Here is a 15,126-nt window from a genome sequence, read left to right as displayed (position 1 = left end):
GCACAGATAGAAGTAAGCCCTGCACAGGCTGGTTGTGACCCCTCCCTCACAAGCAAAACAAAATGTCTTTTCAAAATGAAATAAGATGATGGGGGGGGAGGGCGGGCTTGTTTGTTTTGTTTGGGGGTTTTTTGCAGTGCCAGGGGATCAACCTCAGAACCTCATGTATGCAAGGAAAGTGCACTAACATGGAACCACATCCCTGACCCACAGATAATTTTACAAGAAAACATATCTGGGCCAGAGCTATGGCACGGTGGGTAGGGTATTTGCTTTTCACATGGCCAACCTGGGTTCAGCCCTGGCACCCCATAGGGTTCCCTGAGCATTGCCAGGAGTAAGAGTAATTTCGGAGTGCAGAGCCAGGAGCAACCCTTGTGCATCCCTGGGTGTGGCCTAAAAACAAACAAACAAAACAAGCAAAGGAGACACATTGTGTGGGTCATTATCCCTGCTAAGAAGGGCCTAGAGAATGTGGACAGATGACTGAGGTTCTTGGCGGTGCAGAGCCTGAGCTGAGGCCTTCACATCGCAGGCTGAGTGCTGTGCAGCCTGCCCCTGCCCCTCAGGTCTGTCCTTGTTTGGTTTTCCAGCACATTCCTAGGGGCTCTGGGGTCACTCCTGGTTGTGCTGTTGCCACCAGGCTGTGCTGGGGAGGAGCTGGATACCTTGACCCCTCTGCCCACGGAGCTCGTTCTCACATCTCATTTCAGCAGGGTAGTATTTATGTCAACCATTACCAGGATTCGTGTTAAAATGAATGAATTATCTATAACCCAGATTATTAAGTGCTAACTTTATGGTTAACATGGTAAAATAATAAATTATGTCTACGAAGCATATTTATCTTTGTAGTTTTTTTGTGAATTTTGAAAGCTTTGATAATGTATTTTGTCCTTAGACTTTCCTCTTTAATATTTGTTTGAAGGTAAAAGGTAAAAGGTAAAGGCCCTCCCGTTGATCGTCGATTTGCTCGAGCGGGCCCAGTAACGTCTCCATTGGAGACTTTGTTGTTACTGTGTCTGGCATATCGAATACTCTCGGTAGCTTGCCGGGCTCTCCGAGAGGGGCGGAGGAATCGAACTCGGGTCGGCCATGTTGGCTGCGTGCAAGGCAAACGGGCATTCGCCTTACAACAAATTCTCCAATGGAGACGTTACTGGGCCCGCTCGAGCAAATCGACGATCAACGGGAGGGCCTTTACTTACTTACTTATTTGTTTGAGAAAATTCTTAATTTCCAAGGAGTATTACTGAAATACAAAAAGTAACCTAGAGTTCCTTATTTTGAAAGTTGTTTTGTCTCTTTTTAAGACTAGACTTTTAGAAACAAAAAATTTAAACTTTGTGGAGTTCATGCACAATTCAATCAGCCTAATCAGTGGCTGAATAAATAGCAATACTACTACCAAAAAAAAAAATTAAACTTTATTCCCCAAAGGATACCTAGTATCTTAGAGTGCAGATAAAGACCCAAATAATTACAACAGAAGGGAAAAGTTGTGAAATTGTGAAGCTTGTCCCTTGCTGACTTTGTGATTTGCTAATGAAGTTTTTTAAGTTATTAATATGCCTTGTAGTAATTCTTTGTGTTCGTTATGATAATAAACTTTTACAAGTTTAGTAAAGTCACAATTAAGTGCTCTGACTCCTCAGAAATGAGACTACAGCCCTGCTAAAGCCTGTGGTAGTTGTTTGTTTTGCTTTGGGGCCAGTTGGGCCACACCTGGTGGTGCTCAGGTCTCACTGCTGGAAGAACTTGGGACTGTATGTGGTACCAGGGATCAAACCAGCCTTGCCACTGCATGCACGGCAAGTACCTGAGCCTTGTAGTGTCTGTGTCCTGCCCATGATATATTTTAAAGGGTGGGTGAGAGTATTTCTCTACTTATACTGAACCTCTAGTTTTAATTATTTCCTTTGAGTTTTGATTTACCGGATGTTTTCTGTCCAACTTATTTTTCTCCTCTCATTGATGAATGAGTCAATGTGAGCAGAATTTTTTTTTCCTTGTTTACTCCTGGCTCTGCAGTCAGGAATTACTACTGGCAATACTTAGGAGACCATGTGGGATGCAGGGGACTGAGCCTGGGTAATTGGTGTGCAAGACACATGCCCTACCCACTGTACTGCCTGACCAGTGAACAGTAGGCTCTTGGTGTAAGCCTAAAACCCACTTCAGTAATTATCAGTCACTCCCTAGTTCATTGGTTTTCCTAAATCTGCAGTGAACAGTATGTATGTCTGTTCTGCTGTGGGCTTGGTTTAAGAGAAATAAATGAGTCTGAGGGTCTGCCATCTGGGAACTTGTGAGTGAATCTGCAGCTGAGGTCATTGGCTTTTGCTTTTGATCGGATTTGTGCTTAACTTTCTTAAATGTGATGGACGGATTTCTCTTCAAAGGCACTTGGCATGTTGTTCTGGCATAAACATAACATTGAGAAGTCCCTTGCCGATCTCCCTAATTTCACTCCCTTCCCGGATGAGTGGACGGTGGAAGATAAAGTCCTGTTTGAACAAGCCTTTAGTTTCCACGGGAAGAGCTTCCACAGGATCCAGCAGATGGTATGGCACTTCCTGTCTCACGCGCGCTGCACCTGAATTACAGCTTCTGCTTCTCCAAACCCTTCTTAAGCTTAACAGCTTCCAGTCTAGTTTATAAAAACATTTTGGAATGGGTATATTTGCATGCAGTACAGCTGCCACAAGTGCATCACCGGGTCTGTGCTGTTTCGTTGCAAGAAATTGATTTTTGACTTGAATATGTACACTAGAGAAAGCTTGTCATCCTAGGGCAAAAAATGATAGCATTGCATTTATTTTTCAATTTATATTCCTTTGACTAAAGATACCAATTTTCAGAAATACTTGTTATTCCACCATTTCTCTGGTGCTGTTGCTATTTTTTCCCCTGAAGGGAAAAACAGCTCCTGAATGGGTGACAGCCAGGGATGTAGTTCAGCAGTAGAGCACTTGCATGTGTGAGGCCCTGAGTTTGATCCCCAGTACTATAAAATAAGTAAACTGAATTTTATGTTCATATATATATACATATATACTATGTATATAAAGAAATAAACTCTAGCTTATAAATGGGGAAAAATACTTGAATATAAGGATAGCAAGTATCAATGTTTGCAAATATGTCTGAGTATATTCCATATCAGAGAAAATATTTCTGTTTTGTTCTGGGGTTTTGTGGGCTTATTCTGCCACAGGCAGCATTTGAGGTCACTTTTGGTAGTGTTGGTAGACCTCAGAGTGCCATGCAAGAAATCAAATTTGGGTCTCTTGCATGCAGCCTGTGGCCCAGCCCTAGTTGGATTGCTAGTTTGTAGCCTTGTCAGTCTGTCAGGCGTGTCAGCCTATGACCGTGAGTCCCCTCCATGCCCATAGATTGATCTGGTAGCTGATGTCTGCTTGCTAGCATGATTGCTCATTTTAAGTGATTTAGATATTTGTCATCAATAAGTCAGTGGTTCTTCTTAAAGCCATACACTAGTGAGAGAAAGAAGCCAGGCACAGAGAACCCTACTAAGTGCCCCCCACTTCAGGGAGCACCCTGAGTGGGTTTCCTGGCAGAAAGACTGATGAGCACTTGTCAGACACTGAGGGATTCTGGTAGGTGCAGGAAGCGGCCTTCGAGGTCACAGAAATACTGGGGTGAGTGCCAGGGGCAGAGCACGAAAGACCCTGGGTCTAGTCTCTTGCACTGTAAAAAAAAAAACTAACGCCTCGTATTAAAAGTTAGTGGATCCACAACTTAGTGACTGTTCTTTAAAAGGCTGAATTTTTGGATTTAAGTCACCATAGGACGGTGACTCCAAACAAGGGTAGTTCAGCAGTAAGCACTTGCATGGGTGAGACCCTGAGTTTGATCCCCAGTACTATAAAACAAGTAAACTGAATTTTATGTTCATATATATATGTATATATGTATATTTTTAAAAAAAAGAAATAAAAGAACTCTAGCTTATAAATGGGGAAAAATACTTGAGTATAAGGAAAGAAAACACCAAATGCTAACATTACCTTTGCTTGGGGCTTTGTGGAGAGCCCAACATGTGACATGACCTTTCCCCTCACTCTCAGAACAAACAGGAACATTCATTCAGAAACATCAGTGGTACGACTGTGGTTATACAGGTAGGACAGCACTTTGCAGCTCTGTAATTCATAAAGGTACCATGAAATACTTTTTAATCTATGCCTTTGTATGCCATCTCAAAGAATAATATCAGAACTATTTGTTCTGTTGATCAACCTAATGGTATTAACATGCTTTTGTTTTGTTTTTAAGCTTCCAGACAAGACAATTGCTAGCCTTGTAAAATATTACTATTCCTGGAAAAAAACTCGATCTAGGACAAGCTTGATGGATCGCCAGGCTCGTAAACTAGCAAATAGACATAATCAGGGTGACAGGTAGGTTGGATGCCTTTATAGAGAGAGTTGTGTTTGGAGGGACATTGTTTCGATTGTTGGCCTTTCCTAAGGCAAAAGGGAGATCCCAGTTTACATTGTCCTCCCATTCATGGTTCAGATCTGGTAGGCAGAGCTGAAGAGCCAGAAACCTAGTAAGAACTCTGCCCGACCATTCTCTGGTCATCTCTGAGCTGTGTGTCACTGCTCACAGGCACCTTCTTTCAGTTGTGACATACCCAACTAGACTGTATCAGGTAGTGACATAGTCCTGATCTGTGTTTGGAATATGCTGAAGGTGTGTGGAGGATGCTCTGTCCCAAAATAACCCAAGGAATGAAACCACGCCAGGGGAGCGGTGTCTTTGATGTGCTAAAATTCATTTTTCTTGTTTTTATAGTACAGCTTGGAGAACCGAAATAAGTAGTTTAGCAAGCTAATAGGTATATTTTCTTTCCTGAATGATACTATATTTTCTTAGGTTTGTTTTGGGGGTCAGGCCTGGCTCCGTACTGAGAGTTGCCCCTGGCTGTGCAGGGCCAGGGGGTCAAGCCTGTATTTGAAGCATATGCTTCAGTACCTCGAACTATTTCTTGTGCCCAGATATTTCTATTTTTTTAATGTTTGCTATCAAATCACTATTTTTAAGCTATAAATGTTGGTGAATATGAAGATATATGCTCAGAAATACAGAGGTTTCTAAACATGAAACCTGAAACAAAAATTCATCTTCTCAAGCTCAACTCCTATTGGGGAATAATTAGTAGAATTATTAAGGTATACTTTATTTTGAGGGGGCTCAAGAGATATTAAAGCAGATAAGGCACTTGCCCTGTATATGGCCAACCCGGGTTCAATCATAGCACCCCATATGGTCCCCTGAGCATCTCCTGAGTGATTCCTGAGTGCAGGGCCAGGAGTAACCCCTGAGCATTGTCAGATATGGCCCAAAAATAAAAAAAAATTTTAATCTTTAAATTGTATGTTTGAGATTGATAAGCACTGTAGCACTTTGCTTATAAGCACTGTAGCACTGTCCTCCCACTGTTCATCTAATTTGCTCGAGTGGGCCCAGTAATATCTCCATTGTGAGACTTGTTGTTATTGTGTTTGGCATATCGAACACGTCACGGGGAGCTTGCCAGGCTTTGCCATGCGGGCGAGATGCTCTCGGTAGCTTGCTGGGTTCTTCAAGAGGGGCAGAGGAATTGAACCCCGGTTGACTGGGCCAGCCGCATGCAAGGCAAATGCCCTATTGCTGTGCTATAAGAACATAGCAATATAAAAAGAAGAGGAATAAATTTACTGATACTTGTTTCTTCTCAGTGATGATGATGTGGAAGAAACACATCCCGTGGATGGAAATGACAGTGACTACGACCCCAAAAAAGAAACCAAGAAAGAGGTAATAATGGTGGCAAGAGTGATGTGATTGTCTTGCAGTCCCCACTCAGAAGCGGTGACGGAGCTTTATGTGTAGAGTTGTCCTTTCTGACGGTTTAGGAGGCAGGCCATCTTAGTGCTAGTCAGGGGGTCGCTTCAGGGTATGGGAACAGTGTTCTGGGGCCTCAGTTCCACTTGCAAGTATAAAGGCTGCAGTCCCTGCCTGCTCTTTCATCTCAGAAAAGAAACAAAATCACCCTTGGGTGATCAAAAAATCAAAAAGCTTTCTGCTCTGTTACTGAGGTTTTCTGAAAGTATTTTGTATGTCCATACAATAGCAAGTTGAAAGTTGGTTTCATATGTAATAGCAAGGTAGAAATGAATACAGGTATATAGGCAGCAGTCAGAGCCAGAGCAGCCTGCAGGATGGGCATCCAGTGATGTAAAGAGATTTTACCCAACACTCAGATCTCCCAAAAAGGCATCAGTAGACAATTTGTTTTCTATTCCTAGTTATGAATAACATATGATGTCATGTGGCTGCAGTAGTGGCTGCGCAATTTTGAAATTCCGAAATTTTAACAATTAAATCTGGAAGGATTTCTGCCAAATCCTGCTGGGTTCCGAGATTTGTTCCTGAGTCTCTTGGATCATGGCTGTTAAGTGTGACATCATATGTTATTCATAATAGTCCCTGGGATCATGGCCGTTAAGCAGCTCGATCAGGAGCAAGAGAGACCATTCCTGGGTGGCGACTCGGGGTCTTGTTGGGACAGGGAAGAAAGGGCTGGCTCCACCCCCATCCCATGAGGCTCCATGTGTCTCGTCACTGCGGGCCCAAACTTGATTGTCCAATGGCCTCTGGTGGATGGAAGCCACCAAGCCTCCAAGGGGGAGCAGGTGGAGGGACAACACCCTTTTCCCCCTGGGTGGCCTGGGGACAGTAACCTACGCAGGGACCGGACGCATTTCTGCCAAAAGCTTCTGGGTTTCGAGATTTGTTTCTGAGTCTCTGGGATCATGGTCATTAAGCAGTTTGATCAGGAACCAGAGAGGCCATGCCTCCAAGTATATAGCTGAGCCAGAGGTAGTTTGTGGGTATGTCTCCCACATACCTAACTTTTGGCCGTTTATTTTCTTGGTAAACTTTGCCCCAAGTCTTTGGGGTCTGGCCAAAGGCATAGCAGCAATTTTGGGATATCTGGAAGTCTGAAGGCACCATCAGGCTGCTCCACTTGATTTTTTCACTCATTCCCTTCCTGCGACTATATATTCTCAAAGCCCTTGATTGTCTCAGCCTCCCAAGTCTGCCTGGTCTCCTTGAGCTGTACGCCCAGTGGCCATGTATTTCCCTGGCTCCTCGTCTGTCTCTGCTCAGCTGCCTTCTGTGGCCCATTGCCCACAGTGTGGTTCAGCTCTGTTCTGAGTTTGGGGACACAGAGAAGAGGCCCAGACTTGACGTGGTCTGTGCAAAAGCACTATGTCTGTGTCAGTCCACAGGAATTCTCAATCAGCGGTGTTGCTGCTCTGAGCAGTGATTAGTTTCTGTTTTGTCTCTTCTACTTCCCTCTGTTGCAGATGTGATTGACTGGTGTGTGTGGGAACGGGGTGGGGGTGGGGGTTAGGTTTCAGTGTGAGATGGCACCCTTCTCCCTGGTGATGCTCATGCATGTTCGGGGGGGCATATCAGTGCTCTCATGTGCACCAAGCCCATTGCTGTCATTGTCACTGCTCCCTTTCTGTCGTGGTGCTCCTACATGCCAGGCAGCGTTGTGGCCGGAAGTCATCTGCAGGCAGCACGTGTGGGGGAACTGAGGTAGAACTTAGCCTCCTGCTTGCAGGCGGGCACCTTAGCCACAGCCACCTACCAGCCCCATGTATCGGTCCTCGCTGCACCTCTTAGCTGCCCTACCTTCCCCCGACCTGACCCCCTCAAAGCTGGTGTAGATTATTTCAGCTTGTTTCACAAAAAATGGCCAGCAGGATCTGCCTCAAACGCCAGCCTTTCTCTGATCTCTGTGTTACCAGATTAGCCTTTCCAGCTTTGTGTATTTGCCCTAGTGCTACACTAGTACACATTGTGTTTTGGGCCACGGAGACAGTGCAGGGGTTAAGATGCTGGCTGCACGTGGTCAGCCCTGAGTCTGTTCCCTGCACTGTCTGGTCTCCCTGAGTACCACTTGATATAGCCCAGAAGTCAAAAACAAAGACCTGAAAGGTGTTTTATGTATTTCATGAACTCAAGTCAGGGGCTGCGTTTCATTGTACATCTGGTATCCCCCAGATTATGAGTACTCATTGTCCACCTCCCTTCTTATGCTGATCAAACTGTAAAACTAATTCAGACTAGTAACAGGAAATTGACATGCGCTGCCTTCTCAGTTTGACTCATCTAGTGTCTAGTGAGGCTGACAGTCTTACTGTGTATTTAAAACATGAAGACTCATAAAGAATGGAATATGGAACAAGAAATGCATTCTTAATCCGAAGCAAAGGGTTATGAACAAGGAAAATAGAACAGTGAATTCAAGATGAGAAATAAAAATAAGAGAGCTCTACAGCAGGGAGGGCGTTTACCTTGCACGCAGCTGACCCGGGTTCAGTCCATTTGGTCCCCCCAGTCTACCAGGAGTGATCCCTGAGCACAGACCTGGGAGTAAGACCTGAGCACTGCCAGGTGTGACCCAAAAACTGAAAGAGAAAAAAAAAAATTAGAGCCTGAGATGAGGGCTGGGGGGTGTGACCTGGTGCCAGTGTTGGTGCCAGTGTTGGTGCCTCGCCCAGCACAGTGCAGGAGCCGCTCCTGCAGCTAGAGAGGACAGACACGCAAACAGGCCAGCGATAGGAATGAAAAGGGCCAAACCTGCAGACCAGGTGTGAGCCCTCCTCTTTGCCGTGGGAGCCAGGTTCAAGTTTGCTGGAAGTAAATGCTAGCCAGCCTCAAGCTGGCCTCTTGCATTAGAGCTAGCAAAGCAGAGGACAGTGCAGGGGGTGGCAGTGTTTCCTGCCTTCAGCTCAGCAGCGGGCAGAGCAGTGCCAGGCCACAGACGTAGTACCAGGAGGTGGCACTTGCTCGTATGCAGTCCAGCGCAGGTTCTATCCCTGGCAATGCTTAGCAGTCCCCAGGCCCCACCAGGAGTGTTCCCTGGGATCAGACCCTGGAGTCAGCCCTGAGTGCCACTGGGTGTGGCCCCAAAACCAAAAATTAAAATTAAAAAAAAAAAAATCCGGGGGGTATGGTGCCGCCAGCAGGTCAATCTGTACCTGTGAGGCGAGTTCATCAGCAGCCTCATGGCACTTTCAGACTTCCAGATACCCCAAAATTGCTGCTGTGCCTTTGGCCAGACCCCAAAAACTTGGGGCAAAGTTTACCAAGAAAGTAAACAGCCAAAAGTTAGGTATGTGGGTGGGCTGGAGCGATAGACAGCAGGTAGGGCGTTGCACGCGGCCGACCCAGGTTCAATCCCCAGCATCCCATATGGTCCCCTGAGCACTGCCAGGAGTAATTCCTGAGTGCAGAGCCAGGAGTAACCCCTGTGCATTGCCGGGTGTGACCCAAAAAGAAAAAAAAAAAGTTAGGTATGTGGGAAACACATCCACAAACCACCTCCGGCTCCGCTATGTAATTGGAGGCAAGGCCTCTCTGGTTCCTGATTGAACTGTTTAATGGCCGTGATCCCAGAGACTCAGAAACAAATCTCAAAACCCAGCAGTTTTTGGCAGAAATGCAGTAGGTTGCCGGTGCTGGGCCAACCCAGGTGGGAATAGGTTTCGTGCCTTGGCCTGTTCCCCCTGGTGGCCCGGTGGCCGCCATCCTCCAGAGGCCACTGGATAGTCAGGTTTGGGACCCCAGTGACGAGACACACAGGGCCTCACGGGATGGGGGTGGAGCCGGGTTTGTCCTCCCCACCCCAACGAGACCCCAAGTCATCGCCCACAAATGGCCTCTCTGGCTCCTGATCAAGCTGCTTAATGGCCATGATCCCAGAGACTCAGAAACAAATCTCAAAACTCAGTGGCTTTTGGCAGAAATGCGTCTGGACCCCACAGTACGTTACTGTCGCCGGGCCACCCCAGGGAGGAAAGGGTGTTGTCCCTCCACCTGCTCCCTCTTGGCGGCTCGATGGCCATCATCCTCCAGAAGCCATTGGACAGTCAGGCTTGGGCCCGCAATGACGAAACTTGCTGGGCCTCATGGGATGCGTGGGGGAGCCAGGCCTGTCCTCCCCTCCCCAACGAGACCCCAAGTCATCGCCCACGAACGGCCTCTCAGGCTCCTGATCAAGCAGCTCAACAGCCGTGATCCCAGAGACTCAGGAGCAAATCTCGAAACCCAGTGGCTTTTGGCAAAAATCACTCCAGATTTAAGTGTTAAAATTTCGGAATTTCAAAATCACATGGCCCTATTGCAGCCACGCAACATCATATGTTATTCATAACCAGCAATAGAACACAAATTGTCTATTGTTGCCTTTTCAGCATATCTGAGTGTTGGGGTAAAATCTCAAATAATAATGATGAGTCTGGTGTCGAAATATTGAATGTGATCAAAGTAGAGAGAGAGTAATGTGGAAATCATCTTCCCCACAGGTTGGGGGAGGGTGCGGGATGGGGGTATACTAGGGTTTTTGGTGGTGGAGAATGGGCACTGGTGAAGGTACGGGCGTTTCATTGTATGACCGAGACTTAGACCCAAAAGCTTTGTAACTGCTCTCACGGTGATTCAATAAATAAAATTATAAAAAATGAAAAAAAAAAAGTAAGGTGGAGTTCATGCACAATTCAATCAGGTAATCAGTGGCTGAATAAATAGCAGTACTCCTACAAAAAAAAAATATTTAAAAATCCTAGATTTCTATCCCCTAGTAACATGAGCTTCAAAGAAAAAGACAATTCTCAGTGACTGATACTCGAGCAGCAGTGGAAGCCAGGCTGGCAAATAGGCCAGCATCAAGGGCGTTACTTCAGTCACAGAACCCACCAGCTCAGATGAACAGCCACTTTCAGGGCCTTGTACCTAAGAACTCACATGTGTATTCTCCTTAATCCATGTAAGAAGCAGTTACAGAACTCATGTTAGTTTTTAAGTTTGCTTAGTGAAATGGCCTGCCTCCTTATGGTCAGTTCCCAGAGCATGCCAGTCTCAGAAGCACGGCTGCTGTGGCATCTGAGTGTCCCACTTTAAGGGTATTGCAGGCAGAATTAAGTTGCAGATGAAAAATCACAGTCAGCCTTCGTTGAATTTTTCCAGCCTCTCTGGACCACAAAGTCACATTTTGTTTCATTCACTGAAATGACTTGGAGTCGTAGCATTTCCTCGGGATTAAGATGAGTTTTTGTCCTTAGTCTTGAGAGATCTGCTTCTCCCACACAGTGGCCAGACAATGAAGGGCTGGATCTCTTCCACCCACCTGTCCCCACTCTGCCCCTTCCAGCTGCTCTGAGCTTGGGACACAGTGGCCAAAGACCGACCCTGCTGGCTGAGTGCCCGGGCCCTGAGGAGGGCCTCCCTGCCTGCACCCATCTCTGCCCATCATCACATAAGCAAAAGGGGAAGAAGGGAACATTTTTAACTTTACAGCCTTTTCCCCTTTTTATTACTGAGAGAGAATTTATCCTGTCTTGAGGAAAACAGGTAAAGTTTTGGGTTCAACTTTTTAAATTTCTGGTTTTCTGGGTGTAGAGACTGGGCTTTGTTATGGTTTTATTTTGAAGGTTCCCCGGCTGGTGCGTGAGTGTGTATGCACGTTTGTGCATGTGCAGTTGTTTATGTGTGTGAGTGCATGTGTAAATAAGCGAGTATGTGTGTACACGAATGTGTGTGTGCGCATGCGTGTCAAGGTGTTTGCGGTGTGTTGGCACAAGAAGTACTACTATGGCAGTGTGTCCGTTCCGATGGGACAGCTGACCTGTCCTCCTGTCTGTGTCCAGGGCAGCACCGAGCAGCCTGTGCAGACCAGCAAGGGGGGCCTTGGGCGCAGGGAGTACCAGAGCCTGCAGCACCGCCACCACTCCCAGCGTGCCAAGTGCCGGCCGCCCAAGGGCATGTACCTGACCCGGGAAGACGTGGCCGCTGTGTCTTGCAGCCCCAATGCTGCCAGCACCATCCTACGGCAGCTGGACATGGAACTGATCTCACTGAAGCGCCAGGTACCCACCAGAAGCACGTTTCTGTCTTGCTTGTGGGACCACGTCTGTTGCACACATTTTCTCAGCCTCTCTTGTTAATGGTGGCTTGAAAGTCTGCCTGGTTTCCAAACGAGGAGACTGCTGAACTGGGCCTCCCAGTGCACCCTGGGTGCTGGTGGTTGTGGGCAGTGTTGGCATCTCTGCATACTCCCGTTTTCTCTCTGAAACCTCCAATACCGGGGCTCCCGTTCCTGCAGGCTACTGGGGTCCCTGGAGAGGAGGGGGCAGGGGTGTGTGGGCATAGCGGGTAGAGTTCAGCTTTGTCAGTGCTCCAGCACCGACGCACACATCGCCAGGGTCTGGAGTGCAGTAGACCTTGAGCAGCCCCAGGCACTGCTCGCTCAGTTCCCTGGGCTTGAAGGAGGGATAAGGATGCAGGTGTGTTTGGGGCAGGGACATTCAATAGGCTGCAGGCTGGTAATTCCTCCTGCGGCACCTGACACAGCCTGCAGTGGTAGCACAGATGGGAGCCGGCCCAAGTTCTATCCCCGGCACCCCAAAGGGTCCCTCGAGCCTGCCAGGAGGGATCCCTGAATGCAGAGTCAGGAGTAAGCCCTGGACACCCCCGTGGTGGCCCATAGACCAAAACCAGAAACGTAGAAACACACAGCCCCTGCATGGAGCATTGCCAGCAGGTCTCTGGCCTTGGCTCCTCTCCTCCTGGACAGGGTGCCTTGGGCTGTGCCCTGTGTCCTGACAGAGCTTGTCTGCCCCAGACTGCACTCTCTCCCCAATCGGCAAACATCAGGATCATCGATGATTGGTCTCTGAGCTTCGTTACTCCCCAACATATACCAGCCCTGGTGGTAACCCAAGTGAGGTGTGGGCCACCTCGGGTGCTCCTGGGTCACCCCACCTTCCCTAGGTCAGGGGCTTGTCTCCCAGCAACTATCTTTGCGGCCCACCTGTTTTTGCACTTCTTCCTGGCTCCAGGAGACATATTGTTGTCTTCTTTAAAACCCCGCCCTCCCCCCTCTCAGCCCTGTGGTGTTCTTTTTTTTTTTTTTTTTTTTTTTTTTTTTAATTTTTTTTTTTTTTTTTTTATTTATTGAATCACTGTGGGAAAGGTTACAAAGCTTTCAGGTTTATGTCTCAGTCATGCAAATATCAAACACATTTCCCTTTACCAATACTTATTTTTTACCATGAAGAACCCCAATAAAACCCCACCCCCCACCCCTCCCCGTCCCTGTGAAGCAGATGAATTCTAGTTAACACTCTATCTGCTTTGATTAGATTCATTGTTTCAATAAAAGATTCACCACTATTATTTAGAGTTTACCCCCCCCCCAAATCAGACATGCTGAAAAAGCATTGTGAAGTGATTTGCTTTCTACGGCTGGGTTCAAGAATTAAATGTTGGTTTTGGATTTCTGCTCTTTTACCTATTGACCCTGGAAGTATTTCTACTGAAAGTCAGATAGTTAAGAAATTGGTTTCTGTGTTCTGGAGTCCTGGCCGTGCTGGAGAGCCGCTCGCGGGGGGCAACCGGTGGCCTCGGTAGGGCGTGAAGGGCGGACCGAAACGCCCCCCTTCCCATGAGGTTTTAGTCGCCCCCACACTCCCGGCTCATACCTGCTGTCCACAAGGTTCCCATGTGGCCGCCATCTTTCTTTCCAAAGAGGAGAGGGCGAATGGGGCAACACCCTTTCCCCTCCGGCAGACTTGATGGCCTGGATCAATGCAGAGTCCGTTCACTTTTCTGCTCCAAGCTGCTGGGTTCTGCCTTAAGTCCTTGTGCTTCTGGGGCCGTGGCCGTGCTGGAGAGCCGCTCGCGGGGGGCAACTGGTGACCTCGGTAGGGCGTGAAGGACGGACCAGAACGCCCCCCTTCCCATGAGGTTTTAGTCGCCCCCACACCCCCGGCTCATACCTGCTGTCCACAAGGCTCCCATGTGGCCGCCATCTTTCTTTCCAGAGGGAGGAGGGCGGAAGGGAGCAACACCCTTTCCCCTCTGGGCAGAAATGATTGCCTGGATTAACGCATAGTCCTTTCACTTTTCTGCTCCAAGCTGCTGGGTTCTGCATTAGGTCATTGTGCTTCTGGGGCTGTGGCCGTGCTGGAGAGCCGCTCGTGGGGGCAACTGGTGGCCTCGGTAGGGCGTGAAGGGCGGACCGAAACGCCCCCCTTCCCATGAGGTTTTAGTCGCCCCCACACTCCCGGCTCATACCTGCTGTCCACAAGGCTCCCATGTGTCAGCCCTGTGGTGTTCTTGTGTGGTTATTTTCTTGTGTGATTTTGCACAGGACATCGAACTTGGAGAGGTTTGTGGCAGGAGCCACAGTAGTCGGGGCAGACACAGCATAGATTACTTGTAAAAAATAGATACTTTTTACAAATGAAACATAAAGAATGAGGGTTTGTACTGGACATATTCCATCCTGATCATTATTATTCCTATTAAAGTCAGGATTCTTTGTTCAAAACATGGTAATGTTTGTTTGTTTTTGCTTTTTGGGTCACACCTGGCGATGCTCAGGGGTTACTCCTAGTTTTGCACTCAGGGGCTGGAGCAATAGTACAGCGGGTAGGGCATTTGCTTTGCATGCGGCCGACCCGGGTTCGATTCCCAGCATCCCATACGGTCCTCTGAGCACAGCCCAGAGTGACTCCTAGTGCAGAGCCAGGAATAACCCCTGAGCATCGCAGGATGTGACCCCCCCCCCCCAAAAAAAAGCAAAAAAAAAAAAAGTTTTGCACTCAGGAATTACTCCTGACAGTGCTTGGAGGACCGTATGGGATGCTGGGAATTGAACCTGGGTTGGCCGCGTGCAAGGCAAACACCCTACCTGCTGTGCTATCGCTCCAGCCACAACATAGTAATGTTTGGATTGTGGGAATTTAACTCTGAAATGCTGCAGTTTTCTGGCTGTCTCTGGTCTGTCGGTTGAGTGGGATAGTATACCCTGAGGAGGGTAATTATTGCCCTCCCCTAAAATAAAATTGAAGAAGGTTGATATCTCCCCTTTAAGTTTATTGAGTACTTTAGAAACTTGCCAAAGGACATAATCTTACTCTTGTTGTGGTTCTTTTGTTGAAGGTTCAGAATGCTAAGCAAGTCAACAGCGCACTTAAGCAGAGAATGGAAGGTGGGATTGAAGAATTCAAACCCCCTGAGGTATGTTGAAAGCAT

At 47.5% G+C, this 15,126-nt stretch overlaps 1 protein-coding gene across 6 annotated transcripts in view; it reads left to right on the top strand.

The window, feature by feature from the left end:
* RCOR3 (REST corepressor 3) overlaps positions 1-15,126 on the top strand; it is a 42,563-nt gene that overhangs the window by 13,169 nt on the left and 14,268 nt on the right. For 4 of the 6 annotated variants that reach the window (XM_056110782.1, XM_056110781.1, XM_056110777.1 and 1 more), the window contains exons 5-10: positions 2,403-2,564; positions 4,092-4,145; positions 4,300-4,424; positions 5,748-5,826; positions 11,736-11,954; positions 15,034-15,111. In XM_056110782.1, coding sequence (XP_055966757.1) covers positions 2,403-2,564; positions 4,092-4,145; positions 4,300-4,424; positions 5,748-5,826; positions 11,736-11,954; positions 15,034-15,111 — 717 coding nt within the window. The remainder of the gene's footprint in view (positions 1-2,402; positions 2,565-4,091; positions 4,146-4,299; positions 4,425-5,747; positions 5,827-11,735; positions 11,955-15,033; positions 15,112-15,126) is intronic. The other 2 variants (XM_056110779.1, XM_056110778.1) reach the window with 1 other exon arrangement.

This window comes from Sorex fumeus, unplaced genomic scaffold (assembly GCF_029834395.1).
Source record: "Sorex fumeus unplaced genomic scaffold, SorFum_2.1 ptg000010l, whole genome shotgun sequence".
Classification (NCBI taxonomy): Eukaryota; Metazoa; Chordata; class Mammalia; order Eulipotyphla; family Soricidae; genus Sorex; species Sorex fumeus.
This window is presented reverse-complemented; position numbering and strand designations above follow the sequence as displayed.